General features: G+C 37.1%; 2 protein-coding genes across 3 annotated transcripts; both read right to left on the reverse strand.

Annotated features, from left to right (window-relative positions):
- Positions 1–6,795: 6,795 nt before the first annotated feature.
- LOC113782456 (laccase-4-like) lies at positions 6,796–9,421 on the reverse strand. Its single transcript, XM_027328352.1, has 5 exons — positions 9,264–9,421; positions 8,898–9,142; positions 8,410–8,538; positions 7,378–8,298; positions 6,796–7,177 (listed from the first exon to the last, which is right to left on the reverse strand). The coding sequence occupies exons 1-5, from the start codon at positions 9,419–9,421 to the stop codon at positions 7,047–7,049; spliced, it is 1,584 nt and encodes a 527-aa protein (XP_027184153.1). The 3' UTR covers positions 6,796–7,046.
- A 2,655-nt stretch (positions 9,422–12,076) lies between these two features.
- On the reverse strand, positions 12,077–15,424 carry LOC113748423 (laccase-4-like). 2 transcript variants are annotated; one of them, XM_027291977.1, is made up of 6 exons: positions 15,338–15,424; positions 14,799–14,950; positions 14,206–14,450; positions 13,973–14,101; positions 12,830–13,750; positions 12,077–12,417 (listed from the first exon to the last, which is right to left on the reverse strand). In XM_027291977.1, exons 1-6 carry the CDS (start codon positions 15,422–15,424, stop codon positions 12,287–12,289), a joined length of 1,665 nt encoding a protein of 554 aa, XP_027147778.1. In that variant the 3' UTR covers positions 12,077–12,286. The 2 variants fall into 2 exon arrangements, with proteins under 2 accessions (XP_027147778.1, XP_027147786.1); XM_027291985.1 differs by lacking the exon at positions 15,338–15,424 and having other exon boundaries at positions 14,206–14,438; positions 14,799–14,944.
- Positions 15,425–20,953: the final 5,529 nt, after the last annotated feature.

Below are 20,953 nucleotides of genomic sequence, written 5' to 3' on the forward strand. Positions count from 1 at the left end.
ATCATGCTGGGCAATGGGCAGGGCAGGCTAAAGTAGAGGAGTACTAGCCATTTTGAGCTTTGAGGAGAGCAATTTTACAACCCAGACAGCCAAAATGAGCAAAACCCAGAGAAGGAGAGGAAGATTCTTTAGGTCACATGTAACATGTTATACTGTTATAGACTGGCGGAGGCCATGTCGCCCTTCTCTTTAATTGGGGTGCCTCGATTTTCGGAACCCTCTGTTCAATGGGACCACGTGTCCCTTCATACGGAGAGGAGGAGGGGCCCGGCCTCCTTCATACGGAGAGTTGCCTCTCATTTGCTTCTTCGGCCTTCCTCCGTCCGTCCCTCCCTACAAATAACATAGGTCCATGCCGCAGGTGTCCTGTCCTTTACTCTTTCCTCAGAAGAAGAATCAGACCAGTAAAAGACAAACTTCCACTTGGCCTGCATTATTGGGGCAGTATTAGTACCCTTTCGGATTCTTCGTTGCCTTCAAATTCAGGTCTCTCTCGTCTCCCAAGTGCCCAATAATTCGTATGGCTCGTACGTCTGCTTTTCAGTTTTGGACCTCATAATCCATTTCCAAATTTAATCGATACACGCTCGCTTTTTCAGAGTCGCCTTTTTTTTGTGATGCACCTGCTTCAATTTCCAGTTTTAGAAGAATAGACTACTACCTCTTCTTTATTATACACACAACTAAATAAACTCGTAGCATAAGCAACGACCAAAATGGCTGACCAGTTATCGAATCAGATGGATGTGCTACGCATTCGTAAGGATTTATTAAAGTGGCAAGCCACGTATTATGATAAATGATGAGAGATAAGATTTGAACCCTAACTTCCCACCCCATCAAGACTTACGCTCCGTTTGAATTAGCTATTTTTGAAATATTTTTTGAATTAGCTGTTTTGGCGAGCCACGTATTATGGCAAATAATGGGAGGTAAGTTTTGAACTCTTGACTTTCCACCCCACCAAGATTTACTCTCCGTTTGAATTAATTATTTTTGAAATATTTTACTGTAACAATATATATGAAAAACTTTTACTGTAAATATTTTTTGAAATATTTGATATATTGTACAGATGAAATATTTTTTGAATTGTTTTTGTTTGTATATTATTATAATATTATATTTGAAAAACTTATTTTGAAAAATAGGTCAATTTAAACGGAGTCTTAAAGTCTTTGATGGTTACCAACCCGTGACCCTTTTAGCCAGTTTCTCCGATTTTACAACCGGAAGGCCAATTCACACGAATGACAGTGTACTTTAAAGAAGGGTATTTTTGTCCGCATTTTCTAAGCAAAGAGTGAACAACTCTATCTTCTTTCCTTTTCCTAACCTAACCTGCAATCTGTAACGGTGAGGACTTAGGCCCCTTCGTCTGCAAGGCCTTCACCTCCGGTGAACTCGAGACCCTCCTTCACCACCTCCAACACTTCTCCCGATCCAAAGAGTCTGAAATTGAGGACGTCTGTAGGGCCCACTACCAAGACTTCATCATGGCAGTCGACGACTTCCGCTCCCTCCTCTCCGACGTCGATTCCCTCAAATCCTCTCTCTCCATTTCCAACTCCTAGCTTCAGTCCATCGCCCTCCCCTTGCTCACCTCACTGGATTCCTTCGTCGAGGCCCGCAACAAATGCAAGAACATCACTCGCCATTGAATCTTTTCGGACCTGTGCTCAATTAGTTGAGCTCTGTTCCCGAGCCAATTTTCATCTCTCCAACAACAACTTCTACATGGCCCTCAAGTACATGGACTCGATTGAGCGTGAGTTTCTAAAAAAGATGCCGTGGTCTACTCTTCGGCGCATGCTGGAGAAGTAGATCCTCGAGATTCGAGCTCATATAAAGAGGAAAGTAAGCAAGGAGTTTGGGGACTGGCTGGTGGAGAGTCGAATAGTGAGTCGGAATCTGGGTCAACTCGAGATTAGGCAAGCCTCAGCTGCTAGGCAGAGAGAGGAGGAGCTCAAGATCAAGCAAAGGCAAGCTGAGGAGCAGAGTCGTCTCAGTCTTCGGGACTGCGTTTACGTGCTTGAGGAAGAAGATGATGAAGGGCTAGACGGATTCAGCGAGAATAACAGGGAAGGCTATGCTAACGGCGGGGCAGGGACTTTGGGATTTGATTTGATGCCCTTGTACCAAGCCCATCATATTCACCAGACTCTTAGGCTGGAGGATCGTTTCAGGCAGTATTATTTTGAAAACCGAAAGCTTCAATTAACTGCTGAATTCAATCGGATGCACTGAGTCTGACTCAGTTATCCCCGATTTGCAGAAGCTTAAGAACTCTGGAAATCTATGCCCATTTGGTTGGGTTAGGGAAAACGAAGACGATGGAGTTGTTCACTCTTTGCTTAGAAAATGCGGACAAAAATGCCCTTCTTTAAAGCACACTAGCATTCGTGTGAATTGGCCTTCCGGTTGCAAAACCGGAGAAACTGGCTAAAAGGGTCACGGGTGTTCAATTTTACAAGTTCGAGGGCTTAAAGTCAGCAAAAAATAGGTGATGGGCTTATTTTTATCTAGACAAATAGTTCAAGGGCCAATTGGATAATTTGCCCTAATTAAGTCAGATAACAACAAGGTGCCCGTCATAATCTGTCATGATTGTCTTGGGTTTGTCGTTTTACACGTGTCTTAATGTGCATCATCAAAATTATGAAACTCACGAAAAGTTAGTTGGTGAAGCAACTTTTTTCGTTAGTCGTACAATTTTAAGCAGGTCAATGATGTTTATGCTTACTTTATGGCAAAACAATACTCCATTTAGTAGCAATTAATTACTCTGGAAAAAGCTTTTTTTTAAAAAAAAAATTTGGACCCCCCAGGAAGAGGGAGAGGAGGTGGTAGTGGCGAGCTGCCCACTGTATTTGATTATTACAGGTTTTGGGGGACAAAAAGCAAAAAGAAAAAAAAAACAAGAGATGTATTATTATTATTAGTATTAGTATTATTCTGGAACCAGGAGACAAAAAGTAATCCAAGTCAGTTGTAATCCGGTTCGAGTATGTTAGGATGTTTGGGCACGGATAACAGAGAGATGTGTTAATTAATGTGCAAGAGCTACTTGGTTTGGGAGCTCCAATTAAAGCGTTGGATTAGAGACTTGAGAGGCCAATCAATGTTGTTTGTGCTTTGTTTAAGTGCTTAAAAAATTACTACTAATATTTTATCAATGAGTTGCGCTCTAAGAAAACTTTTGCGGGCGTTATGTGCAAGTACTAGGAAGTTTTCTAAGGGCAAAGTCCAGAAAGTACGGGTGCTAAAAGCAAAACTGAAACCCCAAGCCAAGAAGATGATACCAAAAAAAGAAGAGAGAGAGAGAGAGGGGGGAAGGGTTGCCAATTTAGTGGAGCCATTACATTAGTATATGTGATCTGTCAAAGAATTTTAAGTCTCGATGAGGCGGGAGATCGAAGGTTAAAACTCTGACTCCCATCATTCGTCACAATATGCAGTTTTCTTAAATTCTTATCGGTTATTTTGTAGGTTTAGTTGAGCCTCTCCTTAGATTAGACTAAAGTAGGAATATGAGTAGAGTAAATAAGTGACGAATAACAAAAAAAAAAAAAGTATATGAAGCAGGAAATTATTTGGATAGTAAATTTTTTCAAAAAAATTTTTAGCGTGCATCATAAACACATTTTTTAATTTACCTTTTTATAATTTCAACTATCTTTTTATTTCACATATATCACATCACAGACAGTGCTACAGTAATTATTCCAGATAATTATTTGGAATAATGCTTCATCCAAACAAAGCCTCTTTTTATAAGCTTAGAATTTAGAAAATTTTGCGTAAACCAACAGCCGAACGAACGCAAGGCCATGAGTCATGACCTACTGTTAAGGAAAAACCTGAAGAAGACGTAAACAAATTATTCTCTTTGCTCTTTTACCGGTATAAAACTATGTCGTTTATTAATTAGCAGTAAGTATTTTTATCGGTTGCTGTTGTTATTGTCCTCATACAAGGTATGGGAGACAATGGAAACAAGTGCCCGATATTTTCAATTCGTAAGCCGACAAAGGAAGCCGGTTCCATTAGCCAGATGCAATGCACTGACTGGTTGGCCGCTTGTCAAAAAAAAAAAAGAAAAAAAAAAGGTTGAATGCTGTAAGTGCTATGAGTGATGCAGCCAAATGTTATAACTTGGATATATAAATATTTCGAGTATACTCAGGGGTCATAATGGGGGGTTGGTCATGGCTTATTAAAAAGTATTTCAATTACTAAAACTTTTGGTCAAAGTAATTATTAATTGTTTAATTATATTTTTTGTTTGGATGCATACTTGTATAAGCACTTTTCCTATTTAATAATGTGCAATTTTGAATTTAATTTCTAAAATATATTTATTTCTTCATTTAGTTGAAGTTTTATAATTAATTTTTATTTTTTGAAATGCGAAAGTTGTTCTAAAAGCACTAATTTTGAACTTATGCCAAAAGCTCTGTCCCCAAATTCAAGGACTGATGCTTACAAAGTACATTAAAATTACTTTTATCCTTCAAAAACACTACTGTTTAAACAAAAATACCTTAAATCCAAACGGGCCTTTAGCCATATTTGCAAAGATTAATCCTGTTGTTGACTACACACATAACATCGTGGGCTAACGCTTTAGAAGGATCAGCTAGTATCACAATAATATTTTGTTTTCCAAAAAAAAAAAACTAATTTAAACTTTGGAAAAAGCTTTCCCTGTTTAAACACTTGTCTAAATAACTATAAAATGATTTACTTAGAAAGTTTCGCTCATTGTTTGTATTGTAGTTTATTTATAATTTTTTATTTATTTGCATCATTAATATATTTTTTTCAATCATATTTTCGTCTCACATACATCATATAAAAAAGTTAAAAACATTTTAAAATTAGAAGCTGCGGATTCAAATGTTGCTATCTATGTCGTTTCTTAAATCATACAACTCTCCAACAAAAAAGGACAAAGATTTTACAAAAAAACTACTATAAGATGATTACAACTTACAAGGAAAAATGTAAACCTAAATATTACTATATTGAAGTTAGGTTGGTGCGGAAACAATTGAGATGATTGGCCTTTGGTGGTTTGAAGGTGTAAAGAGGTTCCTGTTTGTTGGAGCTGATGGTGACGGCAGACTTGGTAAAAAAAAAAAAAAATAAATAAATGAAGAAAGAGAGAGAATAGTATAGTACTCTTATAAGAGTAGAAAATGGGTTGGCAACGCCACCGCAACTAATTTGTTTCCATTAAAGGAAAGATTCTTTTTCTTTGTTCTCCCAATTCCAAAAGTCAAAATAGTCCGGCCATGTGACAGACTTGAAGGTAGCACTACTCGGAAAGCGTGTGCATCTCTCATTCGTGTCATGTGCGCAAGCGTGCAGCTTTCAATCACTTGCAGTCACGAGGTCTTTCCCAAGCCGTAATAACTCGTAAATTCCTCTGCTACTTTAGTTAAAAATTGGTTCCGTCAATTTTTACTGTTCCACTCGAGCCTGCACTTTTCCCCTTCCATTTCAATCAAAGACCGATCCTTGTTTACCCACCACCATATATTTATTAACTTCCCATCAAGGACTTTGTCTAATTCATCGTCTTGACTAATCTAAATTATGATGTTTGCTTTACTTCGCTTCGGGGTTTGATTAATCCGCGTAAAGTGCAGATTAAAGAAATGCTGCCATCATTATCGTTTTTGATTGGACATTTGGGCTTATGCAAACTCAACAGATGGCAGCCGTCCAATTCCTTGGACTCTGAAAGAAAGCTTGATTTGGTGAGCTAATGTCGGAGTAGTTTCTATCACTCTTATATCTGGGTCCTGGTTTTTTTTTTTTTTTTTTTAATTGATGTTTTCATACCTTAGACTTAATTTTTTTTATTAAAAAAAAACTTAGTCTTAATTGAATTTGTTAATAGCTAATTTGTTGTTAAAAGTGCTGTGCTCACTTTTCATTGTATCACAATCAAGAGTCTCATCATTCTTTTTTGAGACCATTCGACTCAAGCCTGCTTATTTATCAACCAAGCCTGGTCAAAGATTAGCTGGAACCCAAAAGCATCGGAGGAGACTATTATTACATTTATCACCGCTGTTTATATATCACCCCGCCCCCTCCTCAAAAATTTTTTTGCCAAACTGTAGCTTTGATTTCAATACTCGTCTTTCTCCTCTGAAAAATAGAGATATAATTATAATCCGAGCCATGTCATTGAAAAAATTGCAATGATAAAGAGTTCAGAGTTGTAAAGAATCACTTCTCACCAACGAAACTTGAAAATTCAAGGGTCAAGCAATTAGAAATGCTATAAAATGTCCAGTTAAAAATAGTAGATAGATTAGACATGGGTCGGTCTGCAATGCAGGCCCATGACCTGTAGATTGCAAGCGATAAGAAATTTAGAAAAACGGGTCACTGTACAACCTCGAAGGTTTGTGGACAGAAAATTTAGAAATGGGTCGCTCTAGCTAGCAACGCTTCAGTGGACCCCATCTTGGCCCAATTTCACAAGCAGCTTGTAATGGATCTAATCGAACCAAGTTCCATTTTCCTCATTTCCTGTCCAATCAGACCAAGCCATTCGGAGTAGTATTTTTCTATTGAAAGCCTTAAAATGATTAGTACTAAAGTATATATTTTCTTTGAGGAGCATAAGATAAATTGATTTTGTTTACTACTATTTATCAACATTGTCTGTGGATGCAAATATGCAATGCTTGTTCATAATCATACGAAGGATATCATCTTATCATTGATTGCCCGGCAGAGTTAGACAGAAAAGGGTTCATCTTATGATATGCCCAATCTTGGTTCCAGGAGGTGGGGAGTAAAAAAAAAAAAAGCATTACAATCAGTATACATTATTGTACGTATTCCACAAACATTGGATGGAACCGTCACATTTGGCAGCGGGAATTGATCAAGTGGTGTGTATGATGTCCTTATTTTCATGCTTAGTCTGCCATCTTTTCTCCATCTTTGACTTTACAACGGAGGAAACCCAAAAAAAAAAAGTAACGCGCAAGCAACAGCATTTCGTCGGCCTTCGGAAATTCTTAGCAGCTGGGAAGATCTCTAGGAGGTGGACGAACAGATTGATTTGGTCCTTGCCCATTGTCCACCACAAATGCCATCTCAAGTCCCACAAGTGTGTGTGATTCTAGATGGCAATGCATGAACCAAACTCCTGCAAAAGAACAATCAGAATCTTGATTTAAAAAAAAAAAATATTTTTTTGAGGATCAAATCGGTTAATAGTTAAATTTATCTCATTAATGTTGATTTGCAGCAGCCAAAAAAAAAAAAAAAAAGAATGTACCAAATTAATGCGATTAGTAAAAAATTTGCCGCAAAGGTGCTGTCCTGCATTTGGTAATAACACGTTACCTGGATTATCAGCCCTGAATCTGACAGCTACCCATCCACCAGAAGGGACTCCAACAGTGTTTCTTTCCACAGGGTCTACAAGATTAAAGTTGCTGGGATCCTTTTCTGGATCGAAATTCCCCAAACCTCTTCCCACGACGAAGAAGTTCATTCCGTGCAAATGAATTGGATGGTTTTCCGGGGTGATCATTGCCGTGTCTTGCAAGACCAGTTGAACTGTCGAGTTAAAGGCGAGTCTGTAAAGCCTCGTACCTTCCATTGTCCTAAGGTTCGTAGGTTGTTCGCCGGTGTAGTTATACCGGATTGGCGGATTCCCCGGAAAATCATCAGCGAAGACACCGCTGATATTAAAGAAATGTGCATTAAGGAGCGAGATCTCTGGCCTGATGAATGAGATGTTGTTGAAGTATGCAGCTATTCGCGATCCATGGATGCAAGTAGCACAGGGGTTGAAGCCTAGGCCCATTGTGAAAAGGAGAGAATGATCAACGGTCAAGGGGACTCTGGCAGGGTATCTTTGTGAGTTGAGGCTTTTCAGAGAGTCGACGAATGCTGTAGCCAGAGGAGTTGCATTTCTAGGTGGAAGGTCTGTTAATGTGGTGGCTGCAGATGATTGGGTGCCGGAATAATGCACAGTGGCAGTGGCAGCCGTGTAGTCGATAGGAATGGGCTCCGCCATGAATGGTGAGGCTGCCATCAAGTAGTTGCCCGTACCAAGATCAGCCTCTAAAATGGCATTTGTGGTCTGCCCTGGCGTTATGAAAATGGTGCCTGTTTTGAATGGTTTCACATATGTTGCATCAACCTCAACAACCGTGAGACTGTGGCCGGCAATCTTGAAGAAGAGCTCTTCATTAAGTGCAGCATTGATGATCCTCAGCATATATTTCTTGCCTGGTTCCACCGGAAAACTAAATCCCCCTGTCCAATTTTTTAGGAGAGAAAATATATGGCGATCAAATCCTAAACATTCAATCAAGCTCATTGCAAAGGTAATAGAAGAGAAAGTAGCAGAACAAATTTGCTTTGTACCTTCTGAAGAGCAATTTGAGATAGGCCTTGATTGGCCATTGATTGTGTATGCATCAGAAACCTGAAATGGAAGGCCTTCTTTCATTGCGCTATTGATCAGCGTCTCGATATCTGACTTCCACCATTCAGCTATGAATTGAACAAGGAAATTTGATTAAACCAGAGCTTTCACATAAAAACAATTGCAACCATATAAAATAAATAATCCATTAAGTTCTTGTTCTCAGCTGATTTTGAAAAATCTTTCTCCTTCTGTTTTCAATAGCTTTTCATATCCTAATTTTGGATTTTTTTTAGCCTAATAAAAAAATTGAAAATCAGAAGCATCTACTTTAGTATTTTTTTTTTAAATTCTGATTTTTTGAAAATAATTTTTATACAATCAAAATCAGTTAAGAAGAGGACCTAAGCAGCGAAATAAATAATGCTTCGAAAGTACACTAGAAATGCTTAGAAGTAGGCTATTTTCGCATAAATATTAGTACGACCTAAAATGATGACCACTTCGCTATCCGGGTGGGGAAAAGGGTAGGGCACGCCAAGTTTAGGCAGGATAACAAGTGCGCCGTGGACGGTGGCCCTGAGCCAGCCAATATGAGCGTGCCACCAGAGCGTTCCTCTCTGGTCTGTGATTGTGAAGTTGTACACGTAAGTTTGCCCTGGTTGAATTGGACATTGGGTTATGAATGCCGGCCCGTCCGCCCATCCGCTGCGAAGTTGCTTTATTCCGTGCCTGCCCACAATTGTGTACATAAAATCCATTTCGTTGCTCTTTTTGAACAGTAGAATAAAAATTAGGCAAAAAGTTAGAAAAAAAAGAAGAAGGATGGATTGATGAACAGTGTTAGACTAACCAGTGGATGGTCAAATTGTACTGGACCTGGTTGACAACCTTGACGAGCAGGTCGTCGTCTTCATTGGCAAAGATTGTTGGACCCGGGAAAAGCCCGTTAACTGTAACTGCAGGCTTAGTTGAGCAGAGTCTTGTAGTGTTCGTCACCATCACCTGCATGCACTCGCAAACCACACCTTATCGTGGCATTTTAATCTCTGAAGTATTTGATTCTTCCATTTTCCAAACTACTACTCGCCAGTTTAAAGCTAAGTGGCGAACACTACAGGGAGAATTACTCATTCGAGAATTACTACGTACTAAACAATCCAATTTGTTAGCCTAGCCTTGATTCTTCTGGCCTCTGTGGACTGCCAGCATTATCATTAATGTAAGCTAATTGATGCCTATATGGAACTCATAATTTCAATGAGACCATGCATTTTGAATCTGGGTAGGAAAGTTTAACTCAATGAGTACTGAGTTAGAAGAATTTGGATGACTTACATTGAACTTGTAAATGCGGATCTTGCATTGGATGAATGACGGAAGTAAACAGGCCACCAGCACCAACACTCGAAGCTGAAGCCATGACGATGATGATGATGGTGCCATCTCTCTCTCTTTCTCTGTGTGTGTGTGTGTGCGGGTGTGGATCTTCTTCTAGCTACTAGTTCAATTCTAGTAGTTTAATGTGGTGCGTTACGTTAGATTGAACTTTTAAAGGATCTTGGCTACAATGTCGTTTTAGTTAGATTTGCGGGCGAAAATGACACTCTACAGAGTAGAAAAGGACCGAGGAAAAGTCTACACGTACTGCTCTATTTTTTATATAGTACCTTCTAATTTACAGAAACTAGTTGACTAAGGGATCACTTAGCATATATACATTGTTGTACTATTTCCGCCCACCATGAGAGAAAAATCGAGCATTATATTATATCGAAAACATTTTATCATTTTACGAGAGCAAACACTTTTAATTCTTCTAACATTTACGTGCATGCATAATAGATTTATATATGCCACCTAGGCACTAGCATTAACCTAAAACTGAATTATTATATATGCCAGATTCCACTCTTTTTTTTTTTTTTGTCAAATGATTTTAGTTGTGAATAAAAGAAAATTTTCCCTCATCGTGAAAAAGAGAGAAGAAATTCTCGGCTTATCTCCAATTGGAGAAGAGTGGACTGGACAGCTAACATTTCCATATGAAGAATATAACTTGTCTTCACAAAAATTACGTCTCAAAGAATTGAAACCCCACCAACCAATTTTCCTTCCAAAAAAAAAAAAAGTATTAAAACTCAGCAGTGGCTGTGGGCTTTACCCAAAAGCTTTCAATTGATATGTTTCTGGGATTTGAGCCTCCAGTGATAAATTTTCCGAGTTAACATTATAAACAAGGTTCTGGAAACTTTTGACATATGACCTTTCACCGAATATAATTATATAATTATTGGCATAGAGAGACATAAATTAAACAACTTTGAAGCACAAAGTTCACATTTAGTTTTGATGAGTTCAGAATGGATTGGATTGGATAGGATAAAGACATTTTAATTCCTGAGTACGTAATTGTGGTTTCTAACTCATCTCTTTATCTAATGATTGACGAGTTCATGCATTATTATTGATATATGAGCTGTATTTCTAGTTTTTCTGGCAAGCAAGATGAGCTGTAATTTCGTATAATTATTCTTGCCAAAGTTAACAATTACTAGTCCAAAGCTTGTTGAAGAAGGGCTTGTGGAGAATTGGGTTCTATCATCTATGACTTGGGTTGCTGTTTATCCGACTTAGGGTTTATGTAGTTGGCCAATGGTACCTTTCATCTTGCAGTAATATTTTTTTTTTCCCTTAGTTCAAACGTAGCTTGAAACAGCTATGATTACTGAATAGTTCTCCATTATGATCAGTATTTCAATTACCTCTCAAGACACCTCGACCAATTCCCTCAAACTCTCATTTGTCGGATCAAACGAACGAGAGAAGAAGAGAGTTAATTTACATGTCCTATGGGACCTTTTTCTAATACTATTTACTCAAGGAAAAGCTAATTTTTTTACAATTTATATCTTTGCTGCTACTTGCAAACAAATCACGAAAAATATGTACTCTCCAATATTATTGCATAGGCTTTTGTTGTATTTTCCGTTTTTCTCCTGCATCGACAACCATTTTGTTTGCCCATCTACTCCAACCAAAGAGGATTGAATCCATTAAGCTATCTTGAGTTTTTTTAGTCGCGTGACGCTTGTATCCACAAATTTTCTTCTGTTTTAAGATCAAGGAAGCTCGTACAGTGGTGGGCTGATTATACGCCTGTTTATACAATCGAATAGTTGAAAAGTAGAAGAAAGAGATAAGATCAGGGGCATTTTACTTGCAAAAAGTCTCACATTTTCACGTAAACCACTTATTATTTACTTGTTGCAAATTGGCTTGAAAAGTAAAAATTAAGTGGACCAAGGTGAAATTCGATAGAGGATGAGGAACTGACAGCGTAATTCTCCATATCTGCAAATTTCTACACCAGGTTCAACTGCGTCATAAAGGAATGCTGTAATAAACTTCATTTGGACCGAAGCTTCACCTTGATGAATCACACACTACATGTAGCAAAAGGATACATCACAATTTAAATTACAATTGCATTTGGCACCAGGAATTGAAACCAAACAAATCAGATCCTGGGGACAGTATTTTTCCATTACCATTATTTTTTTTTGAAAGCGAAAACTCTTGAATTCGGGAGTTTCTACTTACAATTTCTCTCACCTTATCATCCAATCCAACACTACCCAAGATCTTAGGGACAGTTGCTTCAGATATTCATTCCCTCTTAATTCTTTATCCTTTTCCAGAACTTAAAAGTTTATCATGGTAATTTCCTTATCTTTGTATGATTGTTTATGGCAACAAGCCGATAGATATAAAACGAAATCTACCGGGTGAACTGCACTGTTATATGCTGAGTGTCCAGCCTTCCGTTGTCTGATTCTTGAAGTTATATAATGTACATGGAGTATCCGAAAGTTCTCAACATTTGGGTAAATCTGTCGGTGGTGGTAGAAGGGATTCATCTGGATCTCTCCCATTGTCCACCACAAATGCCATCTTAAGTCCCCATGTGGTGTGAACTTCCAAGTGACAGTGCAAGAACCACACCCCTACAACAAGAACATGAAGATGTTACAGAAAATCATCTAATAACACTAGCACTTATCAGTTAAAGAACCTCATTGGAGATCAGATACTATAGTGAAGTGTTATGGATTTATTGGAGAACAAAGTTCACAACTTTAACAGGGTGTTTGTTTACTTGCAAACAGCTGTTGAGTCAAAGTTCATTTAATTACGTAAGCTCCACCAATTGTCTGCTAGATTTTTCCGGCAGCATTAGTCCATTATTAGGTGAACAACTAATCATTTGACAAAATTTGGGTTTATCGAGTCTTGTCTCGCTCAAGCTATTGCGTTATTTCAGCATCATAACATTAATCGCGAGTAATAAATGTAATATAACATCTACTGCTTGTGCAAAAAAAATAAATAAATAAAATTTTGATAGCAAGAAATTACCCGGATTATCAGCTCGGAATCTGATGGCAACCCAGCCACCAGTAGGCACTCCGACCGTATTTCTTTCAACAGGGTCAACAAGATTGAAATTAAGCGGATCCTTGTTGGGGTTGAAATTGCCTATACCACTTCCGACCACAAAAAAGTTGAAACCATGCAGATGAAATGGATGGCTTTCAGGGCTAATCATCCCAGTATCCTGCAATACTAACTGTACAGTGGAATTATAGGCAAGTCTATATAGCCTAGTTCCTTTCATAGTCCCCAGGTTGGTAGGCTGCTTGCCCGTATAATTATACGGCATTAACGGGTTCCCTGGAAAATCATCAGTGAATACTCCACTTAGATTAAAGAAATGTGCATTCAGGAGAGAGATTTTGGGCAGGACGAAGCTGATATTATTGATATCAGCCGCGAGTCGGCTACCATTGACACAAGTAGCACAAGGGTTGATTCCAATGCTAATCGTGAAAAGAAGAGAATGATCAATATCCAAGGGAACCTGGGCAGGGTATTCTTGCGAGTTCAGGCTTCTGAGGGAGTCCATAAATTTTGTAGCCACAGGGGTGGCATTTTTAGACGGCAGACTTGTCAAGGTGGTGGCAATACTCGAAACGGTGCCGGAATAACGTAATGTGGCAGTGGCGGTAAGGTTATCAACTGCAATAGGGGCGTCCATAAATGGCGAAGCTGCCATTAAGTACTTGCCACTTTCCTGATCGGTGGATACAATGGCGTTGGTGGTCTGGCCTGGTGCTATTAGAATAGTGTCGGTTGTGAATGGTTTCACATATGCTGCATCAACCTCAACTATTGTGAGATTGTGACCAGCAATCTTGAAGAAAAGTTCGTCATTAAGCGCTGCATTGATGATTCTCAGCATGTATTTCTTGCCTGGATCCACCGGCAATCTGAACCTTCCTGGGTATTATTACCCCCAAAAAAGAAAAAAAAGAGGTTCATGAAGATCACATGAAATTAATTAAGAACAGGTATTGGACTTCAGAGTATTATAGGATTGGATTTAGTCATCTAGTAGTGTCACCAAAAAGAGTTATTATGGTGCATGAAAGCATGCACAATTGTTAGGCGCAAACTGGGGATTTGCACAAATTGCATGCATGCTAGGAATTCGATGGCTACCTTTAGAGAAGCAATTCGGGACGGACCCTGGATGGCCATTGATCGTGTGAGCATCGGAAACATTAGGTGCCAAGCCCGATTTCAATGCTTCTTTGATAACCGATTCAACATCTGACTTCCACCACTCACCTAAAAAGTCAAAGCATAGAAATTTTAAAAGATGATGGATGGTAATACTATCAATAATTCTTCTTCTTTATCTTTTATTTTTTTTGAAAAATATATTATGTGACCTAATATGACGATAGTTTCCTCATGTGGGCTGGGAAATGGGTATGGTACGCCGGGCTTGGGGAGGATGACAAGTGCACCGTTGAGAGTGGCCCTAAGCCATAGGATATGCGCATGCCACCAAAGTGTTCCTCTCTGGCCTGTGATTGTGAAGTTGTAGACATAGGTTTGCCCTGGCTGAATTGGACATTGCGTTATGTATGCTGGACCGTCGGCCCATCCCGTTCGAAGCTGCCTTACGCCATGCCTTCACTTAGATAATAGATTATTATTATTGACACAAATTTATTTATTTGCATTATAAATATACTTTTTAATTATTTTTTTTTATTTCACGTGTATCACATTAAACAAGTGTTACAGTATTACTGGTTCAAACTGGTTAGCAATAGGCGCAATTAGAGCATGTTAATTAGTGAGTCAATTGAAGAATGCTTTCAAAAAAATTGAAGACTATGTTGAATGAAAAGAGGGAAAAAATGGTGGAAAATCAGAGAAAATTTTAGACCTTATTTCAAAATTTAGTGGCATTTTAGAGAAGAAACGGAGAATTGGAATGAAAGCATCATATACATGCTGGGGTCATAGGACTAACCAATGGATGGAGAGGTTGTATTTGACGTGGTTGACAACCTTGATGAGAACGGTGTCATCTTCCCTGGCATAGATCGTCGGACCGGGAAACTGCCCATTCACTGTCACTATGGGCTTAGTTGAGCATAGTCTTGTGGCGTTCGCCATCACCACCTGGTTCCCTTGCCATCAGTTTCAACCATATCATTTTCTCTCTTAATTTCTGATCAAAAAGTTAAATCAAGTGTAGGATATCTAAATTTTTATACGTTAATAACCTATTTATTTTCAGGTTAATACGTGAAACGATAACAGCATTGGTTTGTAATATTATTAACTGCACTGAAATACTGGTGTTAATGTAGCTCGATCTGTCAACTTCGTTAGACGAGCACAACAATTATTGCAGCATTGCATAATAAGCAATGCATTTGCTCGAAAAAAGAAACTCAATTGGAATACTTTGCCATGCAAGCACAGAAAATAATTTTTGAATGATACTGTATCACTTTTTCTGATAGGATATATGCGAGATAACAAAGTAATTAATGCATTGCTCACATTGAATTTGTATTCACGAACGATGCATTCAACCAGTGAAGGAAGTAAACAAGCAATCAGCACCAAGACTTGAAACCATGTCGCCATCCCTCTGTTATGTGTGTTTGTGCGTGAGAAATGAGCTGAGTCAATTTTCTTGAATACCTTGGATTGATGGCAGAGAAGGGCTATAAATATGAAGAAGCATACTTCTTTGAGCGAATCTTCTATGCGTGCTTAGCCTGAATACTTGAGGTTGATGGCAGGGAGGAGGGCCTATCAACATGAAGAAACAAGCTTCTTAGCTACAACGTCGCTGTAGTTAGCTTCAGGGGCTATATAGAAAGGATTTTTGAGAAGGAAAATACACTCAAGATGTCAGAGTTTTGATGACCATAAGTATAATTCGGTAGCATGTATTTCTTGTAATTCACACAAAGTAGTTAACTAAGGATGTACATCGGAGGATAAATCTTGAAGCTACTAACTCTAGGATACTGCTCTCAAAACATCTACCAAAGTTGCTGGTTATAAGAGTCAGGTTGGCCTAACAAATAGTGGTTTTATTACAACAAATCCTAGCTAACGTGACCAAACATGGTACTGCTTTTCTACGTAAGGAGTCAAGTGAATGACATAGGGAAAGAATTGAAGCAGTGCCAACTAATTCTCATTTTGTATTGTATTGCTGCAGAAAATCAAACAGTACTCTTAGGCTTTAACAAAAACCCCTTTCCTTCGATATTCAAAAGGGCATATTATCTACTAAATCGTAACAGCTAGTGATTAAGTCATCACATAATTAGTTATGGCCCCATCTGATATGAAATACAGCAAACTACAAGCATATGCATGTAAAGAATGAAGATTAATCACTAAATTCTTACTAATTAAAATAAAGATACAAATTAAGCGTGACAAATCCATTACTTTTAGAGGACTAAGTAAAATACTACTAATCTTAATCACATAAAGAAATAATTAAGTAACTCGAAGGACTCAAGCTTACATAACCGAAGAATATAGTGATTTTCCTGCAATAAACCGTTTTCTTTTTTAGTTAATCGGTGTTCTATCGATAGACCAAAATTCGGCAGAAAAGGCATTGGACATATGATGAGGGTATTTAAGTTCTGAAAGAGTAACCATACAATCCTGTATACCGTCTGGGAAACATAAGAGACAATCCTCATGCATGATACTGTATTTCCCAAAATTTTTGAAAGGTTGTTTGATCAGAGCTTCTTTGGAGGTTTGTGTTTTTATGGCTTAAACCCTTTGCCGTTTGCCTTACCTCAAAGCTGTTAAGGGATGGTAGCTTTCATGGGTTGCTTGGAGTTTGCATTCTTAACCAAAAGATTTGCAGCCTGATTTCTCATTTGTTTTGTACATAAAATTTTGCTAGATAACAAATATCTTAGTCATTACACAAAAAGGGGTGCATGTAGCATCATCGACATAGCTTCGACAGTGAAATTCGAATACATTACAACTTACAGCAACTTTCTTTCTTTTTTTCTCTTTTTTTTTTTGTGAAAGTTTTTAGTTCTTGAAATGTACTTACTTTAATTGGGAGTTTTAGTTAAAAATCTTCCTCTTTTTTCCTAAACCATCATCGACATTTAAAGTTGGGCTTTCTGGAAAGAAACTAATCCACCACTTGATCCAACAATCAATCAACAAATCCCCAATTTTCAATTACAGTTAACCAACTAGCATGAAAGGTAGGTGGTTGGTCTGGCGGTTAAACCAGGAAAAAAGTAAGAAAAAGTTTGTTTAGCAACTTTTAAAAATCGTTTGACCAGAAAGTTAAATAAACGCAGTGATGATTCCTAGTGTTATTGATCATAGGAGATTAACAACGTTGAGTTGATACCCACTAATACATGACATGCGTAAAAGGGTTCATAAAGTAAGTTACATGCGTCGCCAAAGGGCTATTATGGGTTGTCATTTATTTACAACTCGATCGGAATACTGACTCCTGCACGAACCAACTTTGTAATGTGACTATGTGATGATTAATGTTTGCTACTAAAAGGAAATTGTGCGAGCAATATCTAGTAGAGTTAATTGTAGTGGTCAAAAACACCACCTCCAGAGCTAGGGATTTCGAATTCAAATCCCTCTTCTTCTAAGTTTTTTAAATTTCACTCTTCCCGTTGCCCAAAAAAAAAAAGATTTATGATGAGAATACTTCTAATTGGAGTCATATGTATTTCACAAAAGGTCCAAAGCTGACTACTGCACATAAATTCCTGCACTGAGTGAACGTCCTTTGGCTTGCACTTCATGCCATTTTACTGCGTAAAAGTTACTCCGGAGAGAACCCATTTTTGTCCGTCTACAATCTCTATCGCGGAAAGCAAAGAAACGATTGTTTTGGCACATTCAATAGTATATTAATTCCAATTCCTCTACGTACTCCATGAACTACCTTTTGAAGCCCCTATCCCTTGTTCTGCCCATATAAATCTTCTGTGATAAAAGATTTTAAAATTCATTAACTCGTTATGGTGTTCCTTTATTTGGTTACTTTAAGGGCAAAAGTGGATTTGGTGTCGCTTACTCTTAATAGGGTGAATAAAAGGGGTGAGCAGTAATATTAAAATTTGATTAAGACGCTAACTAAAGAAGACCATCAAACAAAGACTTCTCACTTGATCGGCTTGTATTTGATGACCAAATATGTAGATGTAATTGACATAAATGTTAGTTTATGTCATTGATTAATCTCTTACGGAGACGGAATACTATAATGGCTTTACTGGTTTGGTATTTTTTGGGAGAAATCATCAACCACCGTTGCAATCATACCATCTTGAAAACGTCCTAGTCTCTGAAAAGGACTCTTGATGGGATGGGGATTTTAAGAATACTCGTAATAAACTGATAAACCACGAACTCAATAAGTTAAGGCAAGATAGTGGACTGTAACTCTTTTAATTATTTAATTGTCAAGAATTATGAGATAGCTTCATCTTTGTCAATTGTTTTTGGATAATGTTATTTAAACTCCTGTTATGTTATTTGTATTCCCACTGTCGCATTTTTATTTTGATGAAACCATATTATCCCTATCCTGATTTCTTCTCCTACCCTAATTGGATGACCACATCTAGTATAGTTAGCACATGGGCAAGGCAAAAAAATTAGGGTAGGAGTAATATAGTCTCATCGAAATAAAATTGAGATAGCGGGAGTGCAAATAACATACTAGGAGTGTAAATAACGTCACCTTTGTTTTTTAATAGGGGATAAAATTTCAAAATTGTACGAGTGTTAACGAAGATGTAAATATCCTGTCCTGCAATTTAGCATTGTTTATTTATTTATTATTATTATTATTATTTTGGGTGGCTAAGGTAAGCGCTGCACGGAGGGGGTAATGTTGGTAAAACAGTTTTGTATTGACGAAATCTGCTTAAGTTCTACTTGTATCCCCGAAGTCCCAACCACGAAAAAGTAATTATAGCGACCAAAAAAAAAGAATGCCTCTAATGTCCATGTGATATTGAATGAAACGGAAGGCTTCGAGCTTCAATATCAGTGGAATGGTTAATAATATCGTAATATAAAAAATTGGTTAATCACAAAAACTCCTCTTAACATTTAACAAATTTTCACTTTATCTCTTAATGTTGATTTTTTCTCACTTTATCCCTTAAACCTTTAGTCAACTTTAACATTGTATAACGAAAATGTTATAAAGATATTTATGCCCTTAGGTGTTAAGTCCAATAAATTCCCTTAACATACAATATCCTCTAATTTCATTTTTCTGTTATTTTGTCTATTTGTCCCTAAAATCACTCAAGATAGATAATATTTAAATCAGCATTCCTAACATAACAATGAAAATTATTGTACATTTATGGATATTGGCTTTGTTAAATGTTATCTCCATAATTATAGGTTTTAGATAAAGGGTAATATCCCAACTCGTTTTGCATGATAAGGGGAAAAAGAAAAATTATTAGTGAAAAAAAAACTATAAAAATATTATTAAAGGCCTATAGATTGGGTTTGTTTGGATTGAAGATTATTTGAAAATTTTTTTAAAAAATACTGTAATACTTTTTGCGATCTGATGTTTGTGAAAAAAAGGTATTTGAAAAAAATAAAAAGATGATTGAGAAATGTGCTTATGACTCGACAAAAATTTTTTTTTTACAAAAATTTAGCAATCCAAACAATTTTTAATAGCATCTAATCATGCTATATTATAAAAATGACCCTTGAAACTTGAAAGCCCAAATGAACAATGTTTCTCTCTTTTTTAAGTATTAACAACAACAAATTTATATTCCAATATGATGAAAATATCTAACTATTAAAATAAAAGTGCAACCATGTGCACATTCCCAATTTAATTAGAACAATATCTATAAATATATAACATTTTCATTACTATGTTAGGAAAATTGATTTTTATACATTATTTACCCTGGATTATAAAATATTGGAGTTGATTAATGATTTTGGTGACAAATAGACAAATTAGGCAAAAATAATGTTAGGAGATAAAGAGCAAAATAAGTTAGGGGAATTATTGCATTTAACTATTAATTAAGGGCATAAATATCTTTTTGACAATACCATTATACAACACAATATTAGAGTTAACTAATGTTTCAAGGGATAAAGTGAAAAAAAAAAATATTAGGAGACAAAGTGTAAAAATAAATATACCTTAGAGGGAGTTTTTATAATTAACCTTATAAAAATTTAGTTGATTCGCTCAAAGAAATCTACACAGCATCATATCGGTCATGATTCATGAGTTAAAGAATTGAACAGTAATCGGTAAAAGTGAGCTACCACTGAGCGGAGAGAATCTAGGCCCGAATTTGATGGCATGCTTGACCATTTAACCTAACTAATAACTAGGGTGAAATCAGAGGTCCCACTCCACTATTTTGTGTTCAATAATTGAAGAAATTTATGGAAATGGGTATTTGGTCATTCTCAGAATTCTCAGCAAGTCAGAGGAATCCCCAATCAAAATAGAGATAATCTCGACAGATTCAGTTAAACGATGATTAAGTACAGCTAGGATCGGTTCTTATCGTGCGGCCATTATATTGATTGAACATGAATTGTATTATTTATTGTCGTATATGTGAATTGCAAGCTTTTAAAAATTATTAGTATGAATTTTTTTTTTTTTTTTTTTTACCTTTTTTGTAGGATCCATCGATTCCACAATTCGATCCTGACCCAAAAAACAATAAAAATAAAATCTAGGTAGAATCCGATCTTAAATAAAACATTAGGTCCAACAATGTTGGTGCTCAAATCCTATTTGATTTAGCTTTTTACTAACCACACATTTTTCTTTCTTTTTAATTTTTGGCTTTTAAGAATTGAAGGTTAAGGAGGAATTCCTATGAGGGTTGCGAATTGCAGTGGGACTGTAGTGCAGTACCATTGATGCCCCTCGATGTATGGAGACTGAATGGATGACAGATTCATAGGAAGTGAGTAGACCATCGGTATTCGGGTACAAGTGAGAAATAACAGATATTCAACGCGTCAAACCCCTCAATTAAATCCCATTCACGGAAAAAAAGAATCCCATTCACGAAATCCCAGTATAAGATAAGAAGGCCCAATTGGATTCTATGTCTTGAATGT

Source organism: Coffea eugenioides, chromosome 1, assembly GCF_003713205.1.
Source record: "Coffea eugenioides isolate CCC68of chromosome 1, Ceug_1.0, whole genome shotgun sequence".
NCBI lineage: Eukaryota > Viridiplantae > Streptophyta > Magnoliopsida > Gentianales > Rubiaceae > Coffea > Coffea eugenioides.